Source organism: Anolis sagrei, chromosome Y (assembly GCF_037176765.1).
Source record: "Anolis sagrei isolate rAnoSag1 chromosome Y, rAnoSag1.mat, whole genome shotgun sequence".
NCBI classification, from domain to species: domain Eukaryota; kingdom Metazoa; phylum Chordata; class Lepidosauria; order Squamata; family Dactyloidae; genus Anolis; species Anolis sagrei.
The window spans coordinates 71,487,840-71,513,386 of record NC_090035.1 but is presented as its reverse complement, the minus strand read 5'-3'; the positions used below and the strand labels follow the sequence as shown (position 1 = coordinate 71,513,386).

General features: G+C 42.7%; 1 protein-coding gene across 1 annotated transcript in view; it reads right to left on the bottom strand.

Annotated features, from left to right (window-relative positions):
• Positions 1 to 4,415: 4,415 nt before the first annotated feature.
• The window catches only part of LOC132780109 (ras-related protein Rab-4B), a 28,772-nt gene continuing 7,640 nt past the window's right edge, over positions 4,416 to 25,547 (bottom strand). The window contains exons 2-8 of the mRNA XM_067461745.1: positions 22,148 to 22,228; positions 17,647 to 17,761; positions 17,353 to 17,415; positions 14,723 to 14,877; positions 11,507 to 11,602; positions 9,283 to 9,435; positions 4,416 to 6,859 (exon numbers count right to left, since the gene is read on the bottom strand). Of these exons, the coding sequence (XP_067317846.1) occupies positions 9,320 to 9,435; positions 11,507 to 11,602; positions 14,723 to 14,877; positions 17,353 to 17,415; positions 17,647 to 17,761; positions 22,148 to 22,228 (626 nt within the window). The 3' untranslated portion in view covers positions 4,416 to 6,859; positions 9,283 to 9,319. The remainder of the gene's footprint in view (positions 6,860 to 9,282; positions 9,436 to 11,506; positions 11,603 to 14,722; positions 14,878 to 17,352; positions 17,416 to 17,646; positions 17,762 to 22,147; positions 22,229 to 25,547) is intronic.

Genomic DNA, 25,547 nt, shown 5'->3' with positions numbered 1-25,547 from the left:
ATTCAAGTTTTCTAGTTCTTGTCATTGTTTTGGGAACTCAAGTTTTCTGGGAATTTTCCATGTTCGTGTTGATTATCCTTGCTCAACTTTTGCCTATGGACTCAAGTTACGTTTGGATTTTAGACTATTCTTGGCCTGCCTTGTTTTTGGATTTGCAACAGGCATTTGATTTGGGAGCCGCCAGTGGTACAATGGGTTAAACCCTTGTGCCGACAGAACTACTGACCGACAGGTCAGCGGTTCAAATCTGGGGAGGGTGGGTTGAGCTCCTTCTGTCAGCTCGTTTCCCATGCGGGGACATGAGAGAAACCTCCCACATGGATGGTAAAACATTCAAACATCTGGGCATCCCCTGGGTAATGTCTGCTGACCAAAAGATTGATGGTTCGAATCCGGGTAGTGGGGCAAGCTCCCATCTGTCTGCTCCAGCTTCCCATGCAGGGACATGAGAGAAGCCTCCCACAAGGATGGTAAAACATAAAAACATCTGGATATCCCCTGGGTAACATCTGCTGACCAAAAGATTGATAGTTCGATTCCGGGTAGAGCGGCAAGCTCACATCTGTCACCTCCAGCTTCCCATGCGGGGACATGAGAGAAACCTCCCACAAGGATGGTAAAACATCAAAGCATCTGGATATCCCCTGGGTAACATCTGCTGACCGAAAGATCAACGGTTCAAATCCAGGTAGCAGGTTAAGCTCCCATCTGTCAGCTCCAGCTTTTTATGTAGGACATAAAAATGAGAGAAGCCTCTCACAAGATGGTAAAACATCTGGGCATCCTGTGAGCAACGTCCTTGCAGACGACCAATTTTCTCACACCAGAAGCGACTTGCCGTTTCTCAACTTGCTCCTGACATGAAAAAGAGGCATTTCATTGCTGTTTGATTTTCCATCTGCTTTCCTTATTCCTGCTTTTTCTACCTATAACTTTTGTGTGCTTTTTACAATAAACCGTTTGCTTTTACTCTGGACTTGTGTGTGATGCTTTGGTCATAGGTGGCTTCAGGCTTGCGGTGCAACACTGATTCACCCAAGGAATCCACATCTACCTTCAGTTTGTAATATTGAACAGAGCTGTTGATGATCCCAAGTCTTAAATGTCTTTCATTCATCATGATCATGTCACAGTCGACGACAGCTAACAAATGTGCTTCCAACTCACCTGGCTGTCCTTTCTCAGGCAAGGAACATTCAGAGATGGTTTGGCCATATAGCCCTTTCCAATGTCAACAATGTACCCAGGTCATTGTTGAATGGCTTCACATGTACTTTTCATGTTTGTAGGAGGTCACTTAATTTTCTGGACTTCCCAACACTTTTGAGCCTTAGTTTGAAGACAGACATTGCTTTGGGCATTCATGAACCAGGGAATTGGAGACTAAAGTAGGACCCTGCTCCTTTGGTCCCTTTTGGGTAGGGGAGCAATGCTGCCTCTTTGCAGAACTCTGCCCAAGTCAATCCCCTGCTGCCACCCTTTCTGTTGGATGTTCAAAGAGAAGGTTCTTTATGCAAACATTGCAGGATAGGGATTAATCAGACATCTCAGGAACAGCCAAGCTTTAGGATAAGCCTGCCAAGATGTTTACAAGATTAAAGGGGGGAACCAATTGTTCTGATGTAGACAGAACATTATAGAGTGTTACTAAACCTTAAAAGGTTACGATAAGGGCTCTACAGCAAAAAGGTGGCCAAGCAATAGCCGTGTTTAATGCAACTTAGCTTCCAAAGTATTAACAACTCCAGAATATAATAGGCGTATGAAATTATGCTTTGGTGCATTCAGAAAGATATGGGGGTTCTTCTCTGTTTCATAGAATCATAGACCTCATGGGTCATCCAGTCCAACCCCATTCCGCCAAGTAGCAGGAAAATTGCATTCAAAGCACCCCCGACAGATGGCCATCCAGCTTCTGTTTAAAAGACCCCAAGGAGTCTCCACCACACTCTGGGGCAGAGAGTTCCACTGCTGAAAGGCTCTCAAGAGTCAGGAAGTTCTTCCTAATGTTCAGATGGAATCTCCTTTCTTGTAGTTTGAAACCATTGATCTATGCCCTAATCTCCAGGGCAGCAAAAAACAAACTTGCTCCCTGCTCCCTATGACTTCCTCTCACATATGCATACATGGCTATCATGTCTCCTCTCAGTCTTCTCTTCTGCAGGCTAAATATGCCCAGCTCTTTAAGCCGCTCCTCATAGGGCTTGTTCTGCAGACCTTTGATCCTCTCAGCCTTCTCTTCTGCAGGCTAAACATGCCCAGCTCTTTAAGCCACTCCTCATAGGGCTTGAACCTTTGATCATTTTAGTCACCCTCCTCTGAACACATTCCAGCTTGTCAACATCTCAATTGTGGTGCCCAAAATTGGACACAGTATTCCAGATGTGAAGCCATTGTTCCGCATCCTAGTCTCCAGGGCAGCAGAAAACAAGCTCCTCCCGATGACTTCCTCTCACATCTTGATCCATGGCTATCATGTCTCCTCTCAGCCTTCTCTTCTGCAGGCTAAACTTTTAGTATCCTGTTTGTTTTTGGATGCTCTGCTTTTTTGGGGGGAGCTTTCCCTAACAGTTATACTTCTGAAACTATAGAATCATCAAATCATAGAGTTGGAAGAGACCTCATGGGCCATCCAGTCCAACCCCCGGCCAAGAAGCAGGAATATTGCATTCAAAGCACCCGTCTCCTCTCAGCCTTTTCTTCTTCATGCTAAACATGCCCAGCTCTTTAAATCGCTCTTCATTGGGCTTGTTCTCATTTCAGTCGCTCTCCTCTGGACACATTTCAGCTTGTCAACATCTCAATTGTGGTGCCCAGAATTGGACACAGTATTCCAGATGTGGTCTGACCAAGGCAGAATAGAGGGGTATTTCATAATACCAGAAGCCAGTGGAAGCTACCCAAAGAAATTAAATGGTGGGAAAATCATGGCAAGCATAAAGAAGAGGAAATGGAAGAACAAAGCGAGTAGTTAAATTGTGAAAATTATCTGTAATGACTTCTTTAAAAAGAGACTAGGCCAGTGGGTCTCAACCTGTGGGTCCCCAGACGTTTTGACCTTCAATTCCCAGAAATCCTAACAGCTGGTAAACTGGCTAGGATTTATGGGAGTTGTAGTCCAAAACACATGGGGACCCACAGGTTGAGAACCACTGAACTAGGCAAGAGCAGTTCAACTGGCTATTGGCTATGAAGCAGTATCTTTTTGGTCTGCTGTGTGCCTGTAACCCGACTTACCCTGACCCCATATGAGGGTTTTCTTGCCAATATTTAGTCAAAAGATTTGCCTAGCTTCTAAAGCTAAGTATGGGATGTGCCTAAGGCAGGGGTCCTCAAACGTTTTAAACGGAGGGCCATGTCACAGTCCCTCAAACTGTTGGAGGACCAGATTATAATTTGAAAAAAAATGAATGAATTCCTATGCACACTGCACATATCTTATTTGTAGTGCAAAAATTACATAAAACAATACAATAATTAAAATGAAGAACAATTTTAACAAATATAAACTTATTAGTATTTCAGTGGGAAGTGTGGGCCTACTTTTGGCTGATGGGATAGGATTGTTGTTGTGTGCTTTCAAGTCGTTTCAGACTGTGGGCCTGCTTTTGGCTGATGAGATATGATTGTTGTTGTTGTTTTTGTGTGCTTTCAAGTCGTTTCAGACTGTGGGCCTGCTTTTGGCTGATGAGACAGGATTGCTGTTGTTGTTGTGTGCTTTCAAGTCATTTCAGACTGTGGGCCTGCTTTTGGCTGATGAGATAGGGTTGTTGTTGTTGTTGTTGTTGTTGTTATTGTTGTTGTTGTATGCTTTCAAGTCATTTCAGACTGACCCTGAGTGAGGGCTGGATAAATTACCTTGGAGGGCCGTATCCAGCCCTAGGGCCTTAGTGTGGGGACCCCTGCACTATACCATGCCTATAGACAACATGCTCTCAGTAAAATCAAAGGCAATATGTCTCTCCATATCAATTGCTGAGGAGCAGAAGCATACAGGTTGTCAAGCCTGGCTTCTCTTGGGGGCATCCACTTAGTGTGGGAAACATGATACTGGACTAGAGAAGGCTTTGGCCTATCTAGGACAGCTCTTCCCAGAACAGAAACAAACCACTGCTGTCTTAAAGCTGCACCTGTGAGCTTTCCAAAAGTGACTGGCCGGCTGACAGAAATAGAGGTACGTTCGGAAAAGAATTCAATGTGTTCCTAAAGGGAGGAGGCAGAACTACGGAATGGAAGCCGGAAGAACATCCTGGGATCCTGATTCCTCAGGGACAAGCATTTGGGTTGTCACAGAGGCAGCCTTGTGTACGTGGCAAGCGATGGGGATGCGCCTTGGCTCTGAAACCTACCCACCATTCTGTCACTTGGCCAGAAAAAGGGAGAAGGAGAGGAAAAAATGCACCATCAGGCTCACGTTTGGAAAAGAAAACAAAAGAGAACACTTTATGTCGGAGAATCATTTCACAGCCTTAAATTGGAGGGAATGTTTGCATTAAGAGAAAGGGAAAAAAATCAATGGAGGATCAGAGTTATAAACTGCTTTGTAACAGTCAGCGACTCAACCCCAGATTAAAAGCAACCGTATCCAAATTGCCCCGGCCTATCCCTCAAGGGAGATTACAAGGAAATGGGAAGGAAGTGGTTTGTAGGAGGATTTGGGGCAGGGAAAGCAAGTTTGGGGCACAGATAAGGTGACAGTGGGCTCCTACCCTGACACAGAAGTAATAAATAACCAAGTTAAACATTACACTTAAAAAAAAACAACAACAAGGAACCATTCAAACTAGACTTCCTCTTGGACATAGGTTGGAGGGCGCTCAGACACAAAAGGCGTTGGGTGGGGTGAAGAATAATCTTGTAATCTTAGCCCATAAGGCATGCAAGAACTATCAGAAGAGAAGAAAAGCAGAACCGGCTCTGCAAATCAAACCCAGCGTCTCTCTGTCCTCTTCTCCTTTTCTCCATTATCAACCGGAAAGAGTAGAAAGTGCCCGAGTGTCCAGTCGGACACCCAACTCATTTTTGGTCTATTTGTCCCGACGGTGCCTCTTTCCCAGTGACCGTTTCTAAAGGAACACAATCATATTATGACAACTGGCACCCTGCCACGGTCCCGGAGGGCACAGTGGAAATGCAGACCAACTTGTGGAAAAGCAGCAATCCAAGAAAGGCATCCTTGTGTGCAAGACTGGACAGACAAACAAGTCCCAAGGTGGCAGGCTACTGGCCAAAAGAGGAGGGATGGCACTGGATACCACAAACTGGCTGTGAGACAAGAAGGAAGATCCCACCTGGCAGGGAAAATTCCTTATTTGCTGTCCTACTCTATGTCAGACTCCCATGCAGCCCATTCAATTACTGGCAGTTTGTAACTATACAGCTAAATCTGAAGGACACAGAGTTGAAAATTGGATTCCTTTTTAGAAACTAAACTCCATCTCAGTGGTTCTCAACCTGGGGTCCCCAGATGTTTTTGGCCTACAACTCCCAGAAATCCCAGCCAGTTTGCCAACTGTTAGGATTTCTGGGAGTTAAAGGCCAAAAACATCTGGGGACCCCAGGTTGAGAACCACTGGAAAATTAAAGGGCCACAGAAAACTCACCAAAGAGGTGAGCATTTCTGGAGATGAAGGGCCCCCTCTTCTAAGCAACTGGGCCTTAAAAACTCACAAGCAATTCACAGAGTTGCCTGGTCAAAGGTTTTAAGGCACAGGAGCTTGACAGTGGACAGGAATCCAAGACAACGCCAGTCGACGGTTGTAAAAGCCTCCAGGGAAGGACAAACATGTCATGCCCAGCTCCTTCCTCCACTATGAGAGACATGATCGCATATGCAATGTTTCCTGCTCAAAAGGTCTAGAATCCTTATTAGAAGCGCTCACAAACCAAACCGGGAACTTCCAGCAAACTAACAACTGATTCAGCACACAACCCCAGGCACACAATGTTGTTTCTCATTCAGCCAAGGGGAGATAACAAGGAGACTGGAGATAGCGAAAAAGTGCCTGAAAACCATACAAACTTATTATAGCTTTTTAAAAAACCAAACCGAGGAGGAACATTCAGAGAAGTGGCACCAAAGAATCAAACAAAAACACCACAATTGGACCTGGTGTGGACAGAAATTTAGGCCGGACCTCATCACTGGACAGGCAAGCACCAGAGATGCTACAAGGGGGGAGGAAAGGGGTCTTTTGGTTTTGCCACCAAGGCAGAATATTCAGAAATGGCTGGAAGGGCATAGCATCTGAGGATCCCCAGCAATGTTTTGTGTGCTCTCACAAAAAAACCCCCCAAAAAACATGGTAACTTCTCCTACAAAGATGGAATGAAGGTTTACGCTTAGGAGGGAGAAGAGAAATGAAATATCTCCGAAATGACCCAAGTGCCCCCCCTTTCTTGCCCCCTCAAACCACAATCATATTTTGTTGCCATATTACGTCAAAAGTAATTGAGTGCACCAAAGGCTGAGGGAGCTGAGGAGGCTCGGATTCTTTCTGGGGTTCCCCACCACCTTTGATGAGCCTGTCGCCCCAGACCTCAAAGTCATCACAGTCCCAGGGGGGCCGGAAGAAGGGGCTTGGCCTTCAGCATAGAAAAGGGACCCGAGTTCACCGAAGCCAGAGTCTCCCTTGCACACCTCCTGCGTGGAAGCCTGTGCCTGAGAACTGAACTTGCAAAGCGTTCCATCCGGATACGAGGAAAGAAGGAAGGGGAGGACGGTGGCAGGATGGAGATGGAGCCAGGTTCCTTGCAAAGGCTCAAGAGGGCTTCAGCCAACAAGACACGTGGTCCTGGGGAACGGAACGGAAGAAAGTGCTTCATACAGCCCTGGGTCCAGCGCAACTGAATTCCAGCACTGAGGGTTGAAAGAGACAAAAGGGAACGGGGAAGAGGAAGAGAGATCAGAACAACAGTCAGGAGTATGTGCTTCATGAGTGACTCACCTGAAATGCTGTTATTTATTTACTAGCTGTACCCGCCACGCGTTGCTGTGGCCAAACCTCCCGCCCTCTTTCTTCCCTTCTTTCTCTCCTTCCTTCCTTCCTTCCCTCTTTCCTTCCCTCCCTCTTTTTTTTTCTCTTCTTCTTTCTTCCTTCTCAACCTGTTTCTTTCCTCACTTCCTTTGCTCTTTGGTTTCATCCTTCCTTGTCTCTTTCCTTCCTTCCTTCCTTCCCTCCCTCCCTCTTTCTTTCGTTCCTTCTCTCCTTCCTCCCCTCTCTCTTTCCTTCCTTCTTTCACTTTTTTATTTCCTTCTGTCCTTCCTTCCTTCCTTCTCTACCTTTTTTCTTTCCTTCTCTCCCTCTTTCTCTCCCTCCTTCTCTCCTTCCTTTCTTCCTTTTCTATGTATATGTATTTTGTGTATATATATTTCTGTATATATTTGTGTATATGTGTATATATGTGTGTTTGTGTATATATGTGGTTTTGCACATGCGTTGTAATGGATTTTTTGTTTTTTCGCTTTTTAAGTCTCTTCCGCTGTGTTTTCCAGTGTTTTTATGAGTGATGACCTGATAGGTGTATTGTCTCAAAATTTGGTGTTAATTCGTCCAGTGGTTTTTAAATTATGTTAATCCCACAAACAAACATTACATTTTTATTTATATAGGTTTATTTATTTACGACATTACTATGCTGCCCTTCTCACCCCGAAGGGGACTCAGATCAGCTTGCAAGATATATATACATACAATATATTATATTATTAGCATAGTACAATATCAGTATTAAATATTACTATATTGCACTATAACATTATATTGTAATATTATTAGTAATATTACATGTAATATATAATATATAATATAATCTTCCCAGCTCATTAAAGAACCCCTTCACAAACTAAAGACCAGTTTTCACTAAAGCCTTGTAAGAAATGGTACCATTTCAGACTGGAGTGGAGCAAGGAAAGCTGACATGACTTCCCCACAAAAACAAACCCAAAACATGCACCTTCCATGCCGTATTAGACCCACATCCAGAAACATGAATGCATCCTGTCAGGAATAATAAAAATGTAACCAGTAATTTTAATTACAAAACATGTGAATCAAGTACTGAAAGAGTTAGTAGGCCGAAGCCTGTTAAGAGTCAATGGACCGAAGCTAGTGTCGTCCTGAAGTGTGTGAGATAAACCTCTGTGTGAGAGAAGCCTAGTGTGAGAAAGCTTCAGGGTGGAGGCTGCTTTGTGTAAAGCGACTATGTATTTCTTTATTTGTGTTATGGAAACCTTGTTCTTGTAAATAGTGCGACCATATTATTTTACCACAAAGAAAAGCCTCCTATGGAAGAGATAACATTGGTCTGTGTGTTTTTGTTCTCACTTTGGGCTACTGGTGGTGGGTCACACTGCTGCTGATAATTTACTCTGCTTTGCATTTATGAGGAGGGTCCTTCATTAATAAGTCCACTTGCCCAACAATGTGAAGTGTGACAACTGGAACAATAGGAAAACCGTGGTGATTTCTTTCCCCCTCTTCTTCTGGCTTTAGGATATTTATGCCTGTCAATTCACAAGCTCACACTCATATTTCTCAGATACTTGTCATAAAGCTGAAGAAGCAAGGAACTGGGAGAGAGTTCCCATTTCCAATTATTTGGTATCTGGCTATAGAATCATAGAATCCTAGACTTAGAAGAGATCTCGTGGGCCATCCAGGCCAACCCCATTCTGCCAAAAAGCAGGAAAATCGCATTCAAAGTACCCCCAACAAATGTCCACCCAGCCTCTCCAAAGGAGGAGCCTCCACCACACTCAAGGGCAGAGAGTTCCACTGCTGAACAGCTCTCACAGTCAGGAAGTTCTTCCTAATGTCGAAGTGGAATCTCATTTCAAGTAGTTTGAAGCCATTGTTCCATGCCCTAGTCTCCAGGGCAGCAGAAAACAAGCTTGCTCCCTGCTTCTTATGACTTCCCCTCACATCTTGATCCACAGCCCTCATCATGTCTCCTCTCAGCCTTCTCTTCTGCAGGCTAAACATGCCCAGCTCTTTAAGCCGTTCCTCACTGGGCTTGTTCTCCAGACCTTTGATCATTTTAGTCACCCTCCTCTGAACACATTCCAGCTTGTCAACATCTCCCTTGAATTGTGGTGCACAGAACCTTTTGTCAGAGGATGACCATAACCCTCTATCTTGTTTTCTAGCCCTCATTGATCATGGATGGCTCGCAAATGGTCAAGAGTCACACCCTATTCCCTTGATAAGGCTTCAGTAAGACTCCCACAAACCCAAGGTATTCGGGCTACAGCATTCTTCACACATCCCTAACCAGGTTTACCTCGCAAGACAGTTTTCAGCATGCTTGAATTTTGGCTCTAGCAGTTGCATTGTTGTCGGGTCTGTGCTTGGGTCCCTCGGGGTTGCCGCAGTTGCCTCAAGGAAGCATCCCCGTACTGGATGCCTGAACCCATCCGCTCTGGATCCAGTTCACCTGGAAGGTTAAGAAGGGGGGAGGGATTGTCACAAACATAATCATATTAGGCTTTAGATCAGTGTTTCCTCAATCTTGGGGTCTGGACGCATAGGGGTCATGAGAGGGATGTCAGAGGGGTCATCAAATACCATTCAAAAACACAGTATTTTCTGTTAGTCCTGGGGGTTCTGTGTGGGAAGTTTGGCCCAATTCTATCGTGAGGTTCAGAATGCTCTTTGATTGTAGGTGAACTACAAATCCCAGCAACTACAACTCCCAAATGTAAAAGCCTATTTTTCCCAAACTCCACCAGTGCTTACATTTGGGCATATTGAGTATCTGTGCCAAGTATGGTCCAGATCCATCGTTGTTTGAGTCCACAGTGTTCTCTGGATGTAGGTGAACTACAACTCCAAACCCTTCCAGTATTTTCTGTTGGTCATAGTTTTGTGTGCAAAGGTGGGTTCAATTCCATTGTTGGCAAAGTTCAGAATGCTCTTTGATTGTAGGTGAACTATAAATCCCATCAACTACAACTCCCAAATGACAAAATTAACCCCCAACCTCACCAGTATTCCAATGTGGGCATATCAGGTATTTGTGCCAAATTTGATCCAGTGAATGAAAATACATCCTGCATATCAGATATTTATATTATGATTCATAACAATAGCAAAATTATAGTTATGAAGTAGCAATGAAAATTATTTTATGGTTGGAGGTTACAACATGAGGAACTGTATTAAGGAGTCGCGGCATGGGGAAGGTTGAGAAACACTGCTTTAGATGCTCCTTTTCGTATCTTATAGAGTTTCCAGGTTGAATACAGGACAAGTGATGGCTGTATCACTATCAAAAATGCTTACTCTTTGTCATGTATTATGTTCTGCAGTTGATGGTGGTTGGTGATGGAAGGGTTAATGTAAGTATTCGTTCTAAAGAGTTGAGTAATCTGCAAGTAAGAGTTCATGGGTGAAAGCAATTAAGGGTGGAGGTATACAAAAGATAGGTTGTAGCTGGGTGTTTCTGGATATAAGGAGCGAGCCTTGGGACTGATCTTTGGGAGAAAAGTATTGTCTTATTTTGGTGGTAGATGCTGCTAGTTTTCCCCCAGGTTTGTGGATTTTTGGTATCCTGACCTGTATCCTGTACTCTTGGAACCCTGGAACCTTAAATCTTTGGACTGGCTTTTGACTACGGTATAGACCAGGGGTCCTCAAACTTTTTAAACAGAGGGCCAGGTCACAGTCCCTCAAACTGTTGGAGGGCCGGATTATAATTTGAAAAAAATATGAATGAATTCCTATGCACACTGCACATACCTTATTTGTAGTGCAAAAAACACTTAGAAACAATACAATAATTAAAATGAACAATTTTAACAAATATATATTTATTAGTATTTCAATGGGAAGTGTGGACCTGCTTTTGGCTGATGAAATAGGATTGTTGTTGATGTTGTGTGCTTTCAAGTCATTTCAGACTTAGGTTGACTGAGCGAGGGCCAGGTAAATGACCTTGAAGGGCCTTATCCGGGCCCTGGGCCTTAGTTTGAGGACCTCTGGTATAGACCCTTGATCCCTGGACTTTGCTCACTGAACTCTCGGTGTTTGACTACTGGACTAGACCTTTTGACTACGGTGTTATCTTGAACCTGCAACAGTGTTTGCTGTCAGTTTTGTTTTATATTCTATGGCTGAATGCTATCTTTATGTTTTATGTTTTGGACTATTAAAACAGCCAGAAAGTAAGTGCTGTTTTAAGTAAACTGTTTGATACAAACCGAGTGATTGTTTGGTTCATCTCTACCTGAATAAGGCAGAGCCCTGGCATCATGACACTCTTCAACTGTCTCCTCATGACATGTCAAAAATAACTTGGGGCAAAAGATGCTATTGTATCGGTTATCTCATGTGTGTTGCTGATGTTTCATAGTGTGCCTCTGCTCCATAAAACTTCTTTGAAATCACACAGACACACATGTTTCAGAGGTATTAATGTTACAAGGCAAAAATATTTTCATCCAGACTTGGGGAGTGGGAGGTATATTTTGTTTTGGACTCAAGACAGGAAAGGAATCCAGACGCACCTGATTCAATTTTGTTCAGTATAGTCCGAGCGCATTTTAGGAAAGCTTCTTCTACATTCTCCCCGGTCAAGGCGCTGGTCTCAAGGAACATTAACTCTGTCGCATTAAAAAGTAAGGACATAAACATTAGTTTAGTCATGCAAGATCAAGCCAAAGAGGGAGTGGGGCAAAAGTTCTCTCCTTCCAGCTCCGAAAAGGGAACATGTTGATGGAAAACTCCCAAAAGAAGGGGCCGGGATAATTCATAAGTAGAGCCTATAATCATGCCAAGATTCAATTGCTTCCCACAACTTCTTCTCCAAAATTGAGGGTTAGCTGCCTCATGAGGTTTGCATGTGATCAAGGAGGTAGGCACAAAACACCATTACTCATTAACCAGTCAATGGACACAATAATTAAGCAGCCTACAAGGAGAGCAAAGGCATGAAGAAGCACTGGGTTGCTGAGAGTTTTATTTATTTATTTACAGTATTTATATTCTGCCCTTCTCACCCCGCAGGTGACTCAGGGCGGATCACAATGTACATATACATGGCAAACATTCAATGCCATAGACACACAACATATATAGACAGATACTCAGAGGCTATTTAACATTCCAGCTTCTGGCCACCAGGGGAGCTGTCACTTCAACGTCCCTTTGTGACACTGATGAAGTATTTCCTCATTCTTTGCATACTTCCTGGAGATTTTTATGGCCTTGTAAATCAGTTAAATTAGCCTCCGCACATGAGTGGTACCTAAATTTCCTACTTGACAGATGCAACTGTCTTTCGGGCTGCAAAGATCGACAACAAGCTGCACAATTTTGATCGGAAGCTCACTCCGACCCGGGCTGGATTCGAACTTATGTTTGGAGGTTTAGCTGGCCCTGATTGATTCATGGATGGAATTCCCCTGTTTTCTGAGTGTTGTTCTTTATTTATTGTTCTGATTTTAGAGTTTTTTTTAATATTAGTAGCCAGGTTTTGTTCATTTTCATGGTTTCCTCCTTTCTGTTGAAATTGTCCACATGCTTGTGGATTTCAATGGCTTCTCTGTGTAGCCTGTGTAGGCTTCTCTGTGTAGAGATGACATGGTGGTTGTAAGAGTGGTCCAGCATTTACGTTTTCAAATAATATGCTGTGTCCAGGTTGTCTCATCAGGTGCTTTGCTATGGCTGGTTGAAGTAGTCTGCAGCGCCTTTCATGTTCCTTGAGGTCGTGTCTGGGCAATGCTGCTGCATTTGGTGGTCCCTATCTAGACTTGTTACTGCTGCATAATTAATAACTACAAGGAGCGGTCAACCCTCCTGTTTAAGGAGCTCCATTGGGTGCCATTTATCTTCCAGTCCCAATTCAAGGTTCAGGTCATTACCTATAAAGCCCTAAACGGTTTGGGAGCTGCCTACCTCGGTGGCCACATCTCCCTCCACCAACCTGCACGATCTCTCCGATCCTCCGAGGAGGCTCTCCTCTCGCCTCTTCCTCTATCACAGGCAAGACTAGTGGGAACACGTGAGAGAGCCTTCTCTGCTGTGGCTCCCCGTCTTTGGAACTCAATACCTGGAGAGATTAGGCAAGCCCCCTCCTTAGCAGACTTCAAGAGAAATCTGAAAACCTGGCTTTTCAGATGTGCCTTTGGAGAGTGACTATCCTTAGCATTTGTGTTGCCCCATCTATAGTGTTGCCCCTATGACGTACTTTCCCCCATTCTTAACTGAAAGCCTGGAGCCCCCAGTGGCGCAGTTGGTTAAATCCCTGTGCCGGCAGGACTGAAGACCGATGGGTCACAGGTTCGAATCCGGGGAGAGGCGAATGAGCTCCTTCTATCAGCTCCAGCTCCTCATGCGGGGACATGAGAGAAGCCTCCCACAAGGATGATGAAAACATAAAATCTTCTGGGCGTCCCCTTGGCAACGTCCTTGCAGACGGCCAATTCTCTCACGCCAGAAGCAACTTGCAGTTTCTCAAGTCGCTCCTGACACACAAAAAACAACTGACACAAAAAAACAACTGAAAGCCTTACCCCACTGTATTATTTTCTTGCCCCCCCCCCCCCCCACTTACATATTTCCTATTTCTAACTTACCCTAACTTATCATTTTATCTTGTCCATTTGGCCTGCCCATCCTGTTCGATTTTATATTGTGTGAATTTGCGTTGTTATTATTTCATTTTGTTATTGTAATTTATTTTCTAATGAATTTTGCTTTTTGTATTCTGTATTTTACTGTGCTGTATTGTATTTTTAAAAGTGCTTGGCCTTGTGTTAGCCGAGTCCCCATTGGGGAGATAGCGGCAGGGTATAAATAAAGATTATTATTATTATTATTATTATTATTATTATTATTATTACTACTACTACTACTACTACTACTACTACTACAGTAGACTCCCGCAGAAGTGACAGGATCACTCTAGTCCTTTGCTGAATGTAGCATTTGTTAGATTTTCAAACTATGCAGAAAATCCATTGAAATCCCCAAGCATGTGGACAATTTCAACAGAAAGGAGGAAACCATGAAAATGAACAAAATCTGGCTACCAGTATGAAAAAAAACCTCCAAAATCAGAACAGTAAATAAAGAGCAACACTCAAACAACAGGAGAATTCCAGACACGAGTCAATCAGGGCCAGATGACATCTCCCAACACAGGATTCCCACAGGCAGCAATCATCCAGGCGTTAAAGCTGCAAGGCCATTAAATGCTAATCAAGACGACCAATTGCAACATTCAGACAAGAGTTCTTTCTCCCATCTTGGACATTCCACAGATATATAAACCTCACTTGCCTAGTTTCCAACAGTCCTCTCAACCTCTGAGGATGCCTGCCATAGATGTTGATGAAACATCAGGAGAGAATGCTTGTGGAACATGGACATACAGCCTGGAAAACTCACAGCAACACAGTGATTCTGGCCATGAAAGCCTTTGACAACACATGAAGAAGCAGCTTAGCTCCAAAGCCATGTGACAAGACTTGAGCATCCCCTGCTGGACAAGAGAGCTCCAGACAAGCTTCTGCTACCAAAGGGACAGCACAAGGAGAACACAATGTACACAAGCACCACTCAAAAAGTGACTATTTGTCAGCAGTTATTTTACAGTGTGGGAGGAATGGCTAAGCCCAAACAAGGACAGGTGTGGTGAAGAAAACAATCGCTTGAACTACACTATCAGATCCTCTACTTCCGTCTTCCTCCCAGCCCTTCCAACCTCTTGCAGAGCTTACCATTTTCCTGAGCAAAACGTGAAGCTTCCAAAAACGTAACTTCTCGGTCAGCATCCAGGTCTTTCTTGTTGCCACAGAGAATGATGACTATGTTGGGGCTGGCTAGAGTCCGGGCATCTGTTAGCCAGTTGGTCAAGGCATTATACGTCTCTCTGCTGCAGAAGACAAACGGGGCTTTTTCAGTCATGCAAAGTGTTGGAAATATCTTCTACAAACCTCCTATACTAGTTATTTGTTATATATATAATTGTGATTGCTTACTATAAAAATACATGGTAAAGGTTTCCTCTTGGCATTAAGTCTAGTTGTGTCCGACTCTGGGGATTGGTGCTCATCTCCATTTCTAAGCCAAAGAGCCAGCGTTGTCCATAGACACCTCCAAGGTCATGTGGCCAGCATGACTGCATGGAGCACTGTTACCTTCCCAAGAAGTGGTACCTATTGATCTACTTATTTGCATGCTTTCGAACTGCTAGGTTGGCAGGAGCTGGGCCTAACAGCGGGAGCTCACCCTGCTCCCCAAATTCAGACTGTCAACCTTTCAATCAACAAGTTCAGCAGCTCAGCGGTTTAACCCATTGCACCACTAGGGGGCCTTGCTTATTATATCGTATGTATATATTGATATTTATTTATTAGTTATTTATTTACTCTATTTATATACCATCCCTCTCAGCCTGCAGGCAACTCAGGGCTGTTTACAGCTGGTGCCAAGACCATAAAATACAATTTCAATACAATGAAAACAATCAGACAATAAAACCACAACAAAATCAATAAAAACATGAACATTAGGGTCTCCTATTAAAAACATTGTCCAATCACATCGCCCAACCATTCCATTTTCCTATGTCTGTTGCATATGTATTTGGAAATGCCTGCTCAAAGAGCCAAGTTTTGACTCTCTTTCAAAATGTTAAAAGAGATTTGCAGTTTTCCCCTTAACTTTATGTTGTTTGAGGTTGTGGGAGGGACTGCAAACCATGTGATCAGATCTGGGACTGCTCTGCGGACAGTCTCAATTTTAGAGGACAGGCTCCATTAAACTCTCAGAATTAAAGATGTTGCTGTTGATTCTAAGAAAAATGCCCTTCAAATCTACCTGCAACTGGATTGACAAGCAATGTACCTGTATGCTGAATACATGAAGTTTGTAAATAAATAAACTATGTTATTTTAAAGAAGTCTACTTATTTTTGCCTCTTAAGAGAATGATTTAAAACAAAATATATTTTATGGGGGAGTAGATGTTTTTGGACCTCCCCTGAGTGGCTGAACTTGCTGACCAAAAGGTCGGCGGTTCAAATTAGAGGAGCAGGGTGAGCTCCTGCTGTTAGCCCTAGCTTCTGCCAACCAGCCAGTTCGAAAAATGCCAATGTGAGTATGGGTTGTTGTAGGTTTTTTCAGGCTATATGGCCATGTTCTAGAGGCATTCTCTCCTGACATTTCCCCTGCATCTATGGCAAGCATCCAATGGATGCAGGTGAAACGCCTCTAGAACATGGCCATATATGCCTTTAGAACATGGCCATATAACCCCCCCCAAAAAATACAACAACCCAGTGATTCCAGCCATGAAAGCCTTCGACAATACATCAAATGAGTAGATCAATAGGTACCACTTTGGTGGGAAGGTAACGGCACTCCATGCAGTCACGCTGGCCACATGACCTTGGAGGTGTCTACGGACAATGCCTGCTCTTCAGCTTAGAAACTGAGATGAGCACCACCTTCCAGAGTTGGACACGACTAGACTTAATGTCAAGGGGAAACTTTTACCTTTACCTTTAGATATTTTTGAGCAACTTAAATAATACTTCAGAAGATCAGCCATTTATCTGGTGCACTGGTATAATCTTTGTTCCTAACAATTCACAGAAATAAACCAGGTATATCAGTCTAATAATTGAGAAACCTAAATTGCCTTGCATGAATGCTAGTGGATATTTACCACTAAGGAGAAGATTCACTCAAATGAATATTTAACTCTTCTCAGGAAGATCATACTTTACAAAAGGCTATGATCATTCCAAATAATGTGAATGCTAATTAATCTCTATTTATCACTCAAGAAAAGATTCACTCAAACAAGTTTTCAGCTCTTCTCAGGGAGATTATACTTTACCAAAAAAAGTTATAATAATTCCAAATAGTGTGAATGCCAATTAATATCCCAATTAATTAATCCTTTCCAAAAGCTTTGGAGATTCTGGTTTTTCCAAAAGGTTATGAATGCCTTTTCCAAAACAAAGAAGAGAGGTGCCACCATTTCCTCCTGCAGTGAACTTGAAAGACAGTCTCCAGCCTCCTCCCTTCCAATATCCTGAAGGGATCTCCCACTGCCCTAGATCGGGAGTGGGAAATGTCCAACTCTTGGTCTTCATGGTGGGTTTCATAGCCTGGTGCCTGGGGAAGTTCAGGGGACCTTCGGGATGGCCCAGTAGCAGAAAATTGGCCCCAAGATCTGTGAGGTTGCTCCATTTGTCATACCAATGTCACAACAATCGGTAACACCCCCTACTCTACAGGTCATTGTATGATTTTAAGAAATGGAACAGGTCAAGGTCCATTCTAACAATACATGATAGGGTCCAGGTGAAGGGGAAGATGAGGCAAATAATGGGACGCACCTGGTGATGTCGTAGACCAAGAGCGCTCCTGCTGCCCCTCGGTAATAGCTTCTTGTTACTGACCTACAGGGAAAGAGACCGAAGGCTTGTAAGAGATTCAAAAGCAAGATTTTGAAAATTCAGGATGTCAGCTACAATGCCACTCAGCTGCCTTCCCCACCCTAATAGAAACCTGACAACTTCAAAGCCACCACAGGTGAACTAGAACTCCCACAGCCCCATCGCTTGGAATGCAACCGTATTTCCTTTTGGGAACCTGTAGAGGGGAAATTCCACCTGGAATCTTTCCCTTACCTAAAGCGTTCTTGCCCAGCTGTATCCCAGATCTGGAGCTTCACTGTCTTGCCACCGACATTCACCACCTTTGATCCAAACTCCACCCCGATTGTATGGTTGGAATCCTGCTTGACTGAATAAACACATAGAAAAGGCGCAACGGATAAATGAGAGGACAGAAAGTTTTAAATCCTCATTAAAACAGCAATTTAGGATCCCAAAGTCCCATATCACTAAAAAAAAAAAAAGAGACAAAGGATCATACTGCCAACATATTAAACTGAGAGTTATTGTAATTAACAAGTAGTTAAAACTTGTGCACCAGCTGCAATCGTACCTCGAAAAGCCTGACTTGGCTACGGTGATCCATTCCTTAGTTATATACAGAATGGACTACTGCAATGCACTCTAGATGGGGCTGCCTTTGAAGATGGCTCAAAAACTGCAGTTAGTACAAAAGTCGGAGGCCAGATGACTAACTGGAACTGGTTATAGGGAGCACACCATGCCCCTACTAAAGCAGCTCCACTAGGTGCCAATGAGTTTCCTGGCCCAATTCATAGTGCAGGTTATTACCTCTAAAGCCCAAGACCAGGGGTCCTCACACTATGGCCCGGGGGCCAGATATGGCCCTCCAAGGTCATTTACCCGGGCCTCGCTCAAGGTCAACCTAAGTCTGAAACTACTTGAAAGCACATAACAACAACAACAATCCTATCTCATCACCCAAAAGCAGGCCCACACTTCCCACTGAAATACTAATAAGTTTATATTTGTTAAAATTGTTCTTCATTTTAATTATTGTATTGTTTTTGTTTTTTGAACTACTTATAAGATATGTGCAGTGTGCATAGGAATTCATTCTTTTCTTTTTTTTTTCAAATTATAATCTAGCCCTCCAACAGTTTGAGGGACTGTGACCTGGCCCTCTGTTTAAAAAGTTTGAGGACCCCTGACCTAGACACTTTGGGTCCAACCTATTTTCAAGACCGCATCTCTTTCTATGAACCGGCACAGGCACTAAGATCTACTGGGGAAGCCCTCTTCTCCGTCCTACTTCCGACTCAAGTGCGGTTGGTGAGGACAAAGACAGAAGGCCTTCTTGTTGGTGGCCCCTCGACTTTGGAATAATCTCCCGAGGGAGATTATTTATTATTTATTTACAGTATTTATATTCTGCCCTTCTTACCCCACAGGGCAGTTTACAGTGCACATATACATGGCAAACATTCAATGCCATAGACACACAACATATATAGACAAACACAGAGGCAATTTAAGCTTCATGAAGATATGCTCGAATTCCGGCCACTGGGGGAGCTGTTGCTTCACAGTCCACTTGTGACACCCAGTCCTTGATGAAGTATTTCCTCATTCTTTCACCCACTGCTGGAAATTTTTATGGCACTGTAAATTAGTTAAAATTAACCTCCCCACATAAGCGGTATCTAAATTTCCTACTTGACAGATGCAACTGTCTTTCGGGCTGCAAAGGTTGACAACACGCTAGACAAATGGTCGGGAGCTTACTCTGACCTGTGCTGGCTTCAAACTCATGGCCTTTCGGTCAGCGGTGATTTAATGCAGCTGACTCCTAGCCAACTGCGCCACAACCCGGTCCCAATTAAGCTAACAGCCACTTCCAAGCCTTCCATTTGAAGACATGGCTATTTCAACAAGCCTTTGACCTAAATGAACATATTTGAGGACCTAGAGACTAACTATTTCACCATGCACTTTATGAGCCTGGTATTGATTGCAGTTGTTTTATTCCAGCAGCTATTGTTGTATTTTACTGATCTGAGCCGGGGGGGGGGGGGGGTGATGTTTATGTTAGTTGTTATAGCTCTTGTGTTATTGTCTTTGCACTTTTTGTATTTTGCATGTTTGCGCCTTTGAGCGCTTTGTGAGCTGCCCGAGTCCCTCTGGGAGATGGTGGTGGGGTATAAATAAAGATGATGATGATGATGATTATTATTATTATTATTATTATTATTATTATTAAATACCACAAACATCTGATTTACGGCTAAAGGGGCAATGGACCAGTGGACAGAGGGATGTAAATGATGGGATAAAAGAGAAGTGGTTACAGCATAAAGATGCAATTGCAGTGCACCACTCAAGGAAGGCATCCTGTGTAGCTCTTTCACAGCCTGTTGCAGCACAGGAAGGAAGTGGGGAAGTGCTTTTCCTTCCATCACTGATTTGCTTCATGTGAAAGTTTTCAGTGTTCTGTCAAAACAGCCTTTTATAACCAAAGAAAACTCAATTTCCATACATTTGTCTTAAGACTGTCCAACTGTGATTAAACCATTATTCTATCCTTCTTCAAAGTAAATGTGGTTACGCATTCTTCCAATAACAATAAAGAGATTAAAATAATAAATGTAATCATAATAACAATAGAGTAAAATAATGGAAATATAATAGTAAAAGTAATAATAGAGTAAAATAATAAATCTATATAAATAAAATGTAATTTTCGTTTGTGGGATTAACAGAACTCAAAAACCACTGGACGAATTGACATCAAATTCGGACACAACACACCTATCAGGCCAACAAGTGACCATCAGTCATGAAAACACTGAAAAACACAACAGAAGGGACTTTAAAAGCCAAAACAAGCAAAAAGACGCTACAGCGCATATGCAAAAACAACTCCTCCTGGCAAACAAAACACAATAGCATATCCACACTCTCTTTCGGACTACAGCACCCAGCATCCTGTAGACCAGGCCCTTTAGCAGAGGAGGATGATCCAAATGCACTGTTTTCAAGCTACAAGCTTTCTTCTCCTTGGATTTCTTTGAGAACATCCCAATCCCTGCATATTTCCAATTTCCTATTCCTGGACTGCAACTCCCAGTAATCCTCCAGGTAGATAAGATAGATAGATAGATAGATAGATAGATAGATAGATAGATGATAGATAGATCAGGAGGAGTGCTGGGAGTTGCAGTCCAAGAATAGGTAGAGAAGGAAGAAAGGGAAAGGGAAAGGGAAAGAAAGGGGGTAAGGAAGGGAAGAGGAAAACAAGGAAGGAAGGAGAAAGAAAAGAGGAGAGAAAAAGAGAGGGAAGGTTGGCCACAGCAATGTGTGGCAGGTACAGCTAGTGTAATAATAATAAAGAGTAAAATAATAAATGTAATAATGATAATAATCATAGAGTAAAATGATAAAAGTAATAATAATAACAGAGTAAAATAATAAATAACCTTGACTCGAGTATAAGCCGAGAGGGACTTTTTCAACCTAAAAAAGGGCTGAAAAACTAGGCTTATACTTGAGTATATACAGTAGTTTCTGCCCAATTTTCTAGTTTTACGATCTCTGTTCCTATCTTCCAATGTGTTAGCCCTCCTCTCAGTTTTGAATCATTTGCAAACTTGCGAAGGATTCTTTCCATCTAAGTCACTGATAAAAACGTTGAAGACAAATGGCTCTAGGACAAACCCCTGAGACACTCTAATAGATATGTCCTTCCAATCTGAAGCACAGCCATTGATGATGTCTCTTTCAGCATGGTTTTCCAACCAATTATGGTTCTAGCTGACATGAATCCCATGTTTTTCAAAATTTACTAATCAAAATATTATGGGAGACCTTAACAAATGCTTTTCTGAAATGAATGACTTTCATGGCATTTCCAACGCAGTGTTGTCAAACATTCTGCAATGGCTTTGAACAAGATAAGAGGCCACTATGTCGATGGTGCAGTGGGTTAAACCACTGAGCTGCTAAACTTGTTGAAAGAAAGGTTGCAGGTTCGAATCCGGGGAGTGGTGCAAGCTTACGCTGTCAGCCCCAGTTTCTCCCAACCTAGCAGTTTGAAAACATGCAAATGTGAGTAGATCAATAGGTACCGCTCCGGCGGGAAGGTAACGGCGCTCCATGCAGTCATGCTGGCCACATGACCTTGGAGGTGTCTACGGACAACGCTGGTTCTTTGGCTTAGAAATGGAGATGAGCACCACATCCCAGAGTCGGACACGACTGGACTTAATGTCAGGGGAAAACCTTTACCTTTACCTATGCTACGTATTATTTTCCTTGACATAGACATGCTCCTGTCTCCACCCCTCAAAGTAAGAATATCTTATGAGAACTGCTTCAAAATCAATTGAACAGATGCATGAGAAGAACACAGAGAACATTCAGTTCAGGCAGGCAACATCTCTCCCGCCGGCACAACTTTAGTTGGAGGAATGATAAAAGGGCTCTTTCCTGCTGTGGAGCTCAGCATACCCAATTATCTCTGTGGAAGAATATTATCCAGATCCCTGCTTTTAAATGGGCTTTTAAAATGGCATTCATTTAATTCACTTTGCTGCAGCACTCCTGCATTTTAAATCTTGGCAATGTTCACTTCCCTCTATCTATCATGACTTTATTTAGGTTGTACGTCAAGTGGTTTCCATTATACTGCCTTTTATTTTTAATTTCTTGTATACCGCACGTGGTATAGCATTTGATACAGATTTTTTTTAAAAAAAAACACACAACAACAACTCACATTTGTTTTCAATGAACTGATGCAGGAGGCAGGACTTCCCCGTTCCGGCACTTCCAATTACCAGGAATTTGAAGAGGAAATCTGGAAGGAGATCAAGAAATGGCCTCATGATGACAAGACAGTCCAAAAACAGGAAACAATCAGGAAGAGAAAGGATTCTGGAAGTGAACAGCATCCTGGACGAGTGATGGCTGATGTTCACCAGCATTACAGAAAAGCAAGCAGTTCCAGACATTTGGAGACTTTAAAAAATTCCAAACCAAGCCCAAATCCACTGGTGAAAAGATACATGTTGAGCATCACTTATCCAGAAATTTGAAATACTTCAAAATCCAAAATTGTCCACAGGAAAGGCTAAGATAGTGACAACATTGCTTTCTGATGATTCCGTATATACAAACTTTGTTTCATAGACTAATTTATATAAATAAAAATGTAATGTTCATTTGTTGGATTCACATAATTCAAAAACCACTGTGCGAATTGACAAGAAATTTGGACACAACAAACCTATCAGGCCAATGAGTGACCATATAATACATATAACACAAAACCACATATATACACACAAGCACACATATACAAAAATATACACACATATATACACACACACACACAAAACACATATACATAGACTGGGCCACAGCAACGCATGGCAGGGGATGACTAGTATTATATAAAATTACTTTCAGACAGGGTATACAAGGAACACAAATGAATTACATGTTTAGACCCCATGTATAAAATATCTCTATATGCACACATGTGCAGGTGCAGGTATTCCACCCCACCCCCTAAATCTAAAATCCATAACACTTCTGGTACCCCTCTATTCTGCCTTGGTCAGACCACATTTGGAATACTGTGTCCAACTGAAGGGAGATGTTGACAATCTAGAACGTGACCAGAGGAGGGCGACTAAAATGATCAAGAGTCGGAAGAACAAGCCCTATGAGGAGTGGCTTAAAGAGCTGGGCATGTTTAGCCTGCAGAAGAGAAGACTGGGGGGAGACATGATGGCCATGTATAAATATGTGAGGAGAAGTCATAGGGAGAAAAGAGCAAGCTTGTTTTCTGCTGCCCTGGAGACAAGGATGTGGAACAATGGTTTCAAACTACAGGAAAGAAAGGAGATTCCACCTGAACATTAGGAAGAACTTCCTAACTGTGAGAGCTATTAAGCAGTGGAACTCTCTGTGTGGTGGAGGACCCTTCTTTGGAAACTTTTAAACAGAGGGTGGATGGCCATCTGTCAGGGGTGCTTTGAATGCAATTTTCCTGCTTCTTGGCAGAATGGGGTTGGACGGGATAGCCCACAAGGTCTCATCCAACTCTAGGATTCTATGATTTTAGATAAGGCATACTCAACCCTGCAATAATCTCAAAACTGAGATGTTCATTCTGCTTCTGAATGTGGGACACCTTGAATCATCATTCCTTCTGGTAAAATATTTCAGCATTTTTTTTAATGCACTGGGGAGAAGTCTAGGCTTCCTGAAAGCTCAAGTCCACCCAACTTAGACTGCAAATAAGGCAAGAGGATTTTAATATAGGCAACCATTTCATCTAAGAGATATATATGGTGGACGAAGGACGACATTTTGGAAGCATGAGCCAAGTTTCCAAGCACTAGGTTCTTGACAGAGTCAGAGAATTTCTTGGTGATCAGGAAAAGAAGGAGCTATGCACAGAAACAAGGGCTGTTGCCACAAAACATTAATTGAATTGGTTTAGGACGCAGAATTTTAATGTTAATTCCTTACAACAGAGCTCCAAGGCTATCTCATTGAGACATCTTTCATTCACCCGCCTGCTTTGCCAGCTGTGTGAAGAGGACTAGAAATGTAGTGAATATATAAAAACCCAGGCAGGGGAACACTGAAAACAGAAATTAAATTAACAGGATAGAAAATCGTGAGTGTGATACACAAGAAGTAATTTTTGGATACATTTTCTGAGGCTTTGGATTCCACTCCAGAGAATAAACAAGGTCACACCACACATGACATAGTGTAGAACAGTGGCTCTCAAACTTCCTAATGCCGTGACCCCTAATATAGTTCATCATGTTGTGCTGACCCCCAACCATAAAATTATTTTCATTTCTATTTCCTAACTGTAATTTTGCTACTGTTATGAATCGTAATGTAAATATCTGGTATGCAGGATGTATTTTCCTTCACGGGAGCAAATTTGGCACAAATACCCGATATGCCCAAATTTGAATACTGGTCGGGTTGGGGGGGGATTGATTTTACCATTTGGGAGTTGTAGTTGCTGGGATTTATAGTTCACCTACAATCAAAGAGCATTAGGAACTCCACCAATGATCAAATTGAACCAAACTTGGCACACAGAACTCCCATGACCAACAAATACTGGAAGGGTTTGGTGGACAATGACCTTGAGTTTTGGAGTTGTAGTTCACGTACACCCAGAGAGCACTGTGGACACAAACAACAATGGATCTGGACCAAACTTGGTACAAATACTCAATATGCCCATATGTGAACACTGGTGGAGTTTGGGGAGAAACAGAACTTGACATTTGGGAGTTGAAGTTGCTGGCATTTATAGTTCACCTACATACAATCAAAGAGCATTCTGAACCCCACCAACAATAGAATTGTGTGAAACTTCCCACAAAGAACCCCCACGACCAACAAAAAATATTGTGCTTTCTGATGGTCTTTGGCGACCCCTCTAGCACCCCCTCATGACCCCCTCAGGGGTCCTGACCCCAAAGTTGAGAAACGCTGCTGTAGAATATGCCTATCTTCTCTTCCCTCTTAGAGAAGTTATCTTTGCTGTTATAGGACCTTTATAGTACTTGTAATAAAGATATTTTGGGGGGCATTAGTTCTAAGACTGTCTAAAACAGGACCACCGCAGTACCAAAATCATTGCAAACAATCCTGTTAAGCTATTCATTTTCTCTCTTCAATCGTTTATACACAACATAAATTTATATATACATAAATACACACCCTTCCAGGGCAAAGATGTAAAATCTTTCCAACCTGGCTATAAAAGCAGGCAGGAGTTCACAAGCACCACTCCAGTTTATATGGAAAGAGGCACACCCTAAAAGAATCAACACCCCCACAGATTAAGATAAGACTGTCTTTGTTCAATAAAACTATCTCCGACGCAGGATTCGTTTTCCTCCTTTGTGTATTAGGAAAATATTTGAGGAACGGTTGCTGCAAAGCTACGTGAGAGGCAAAGAAGCAAGGACAGATGGGGATTTTTTTCTTTCAAAACACAAAGATGGCAAGGATGGGGATTTTTAAAGTTATTAATTATTGTATTGAAAATATGTCCCCCAATCCAGAAGGGCTCCTAAAATGACAATCAATTTTAAACACTTTTTAAAAACTCCTAAAAGCAGTTAAATCCT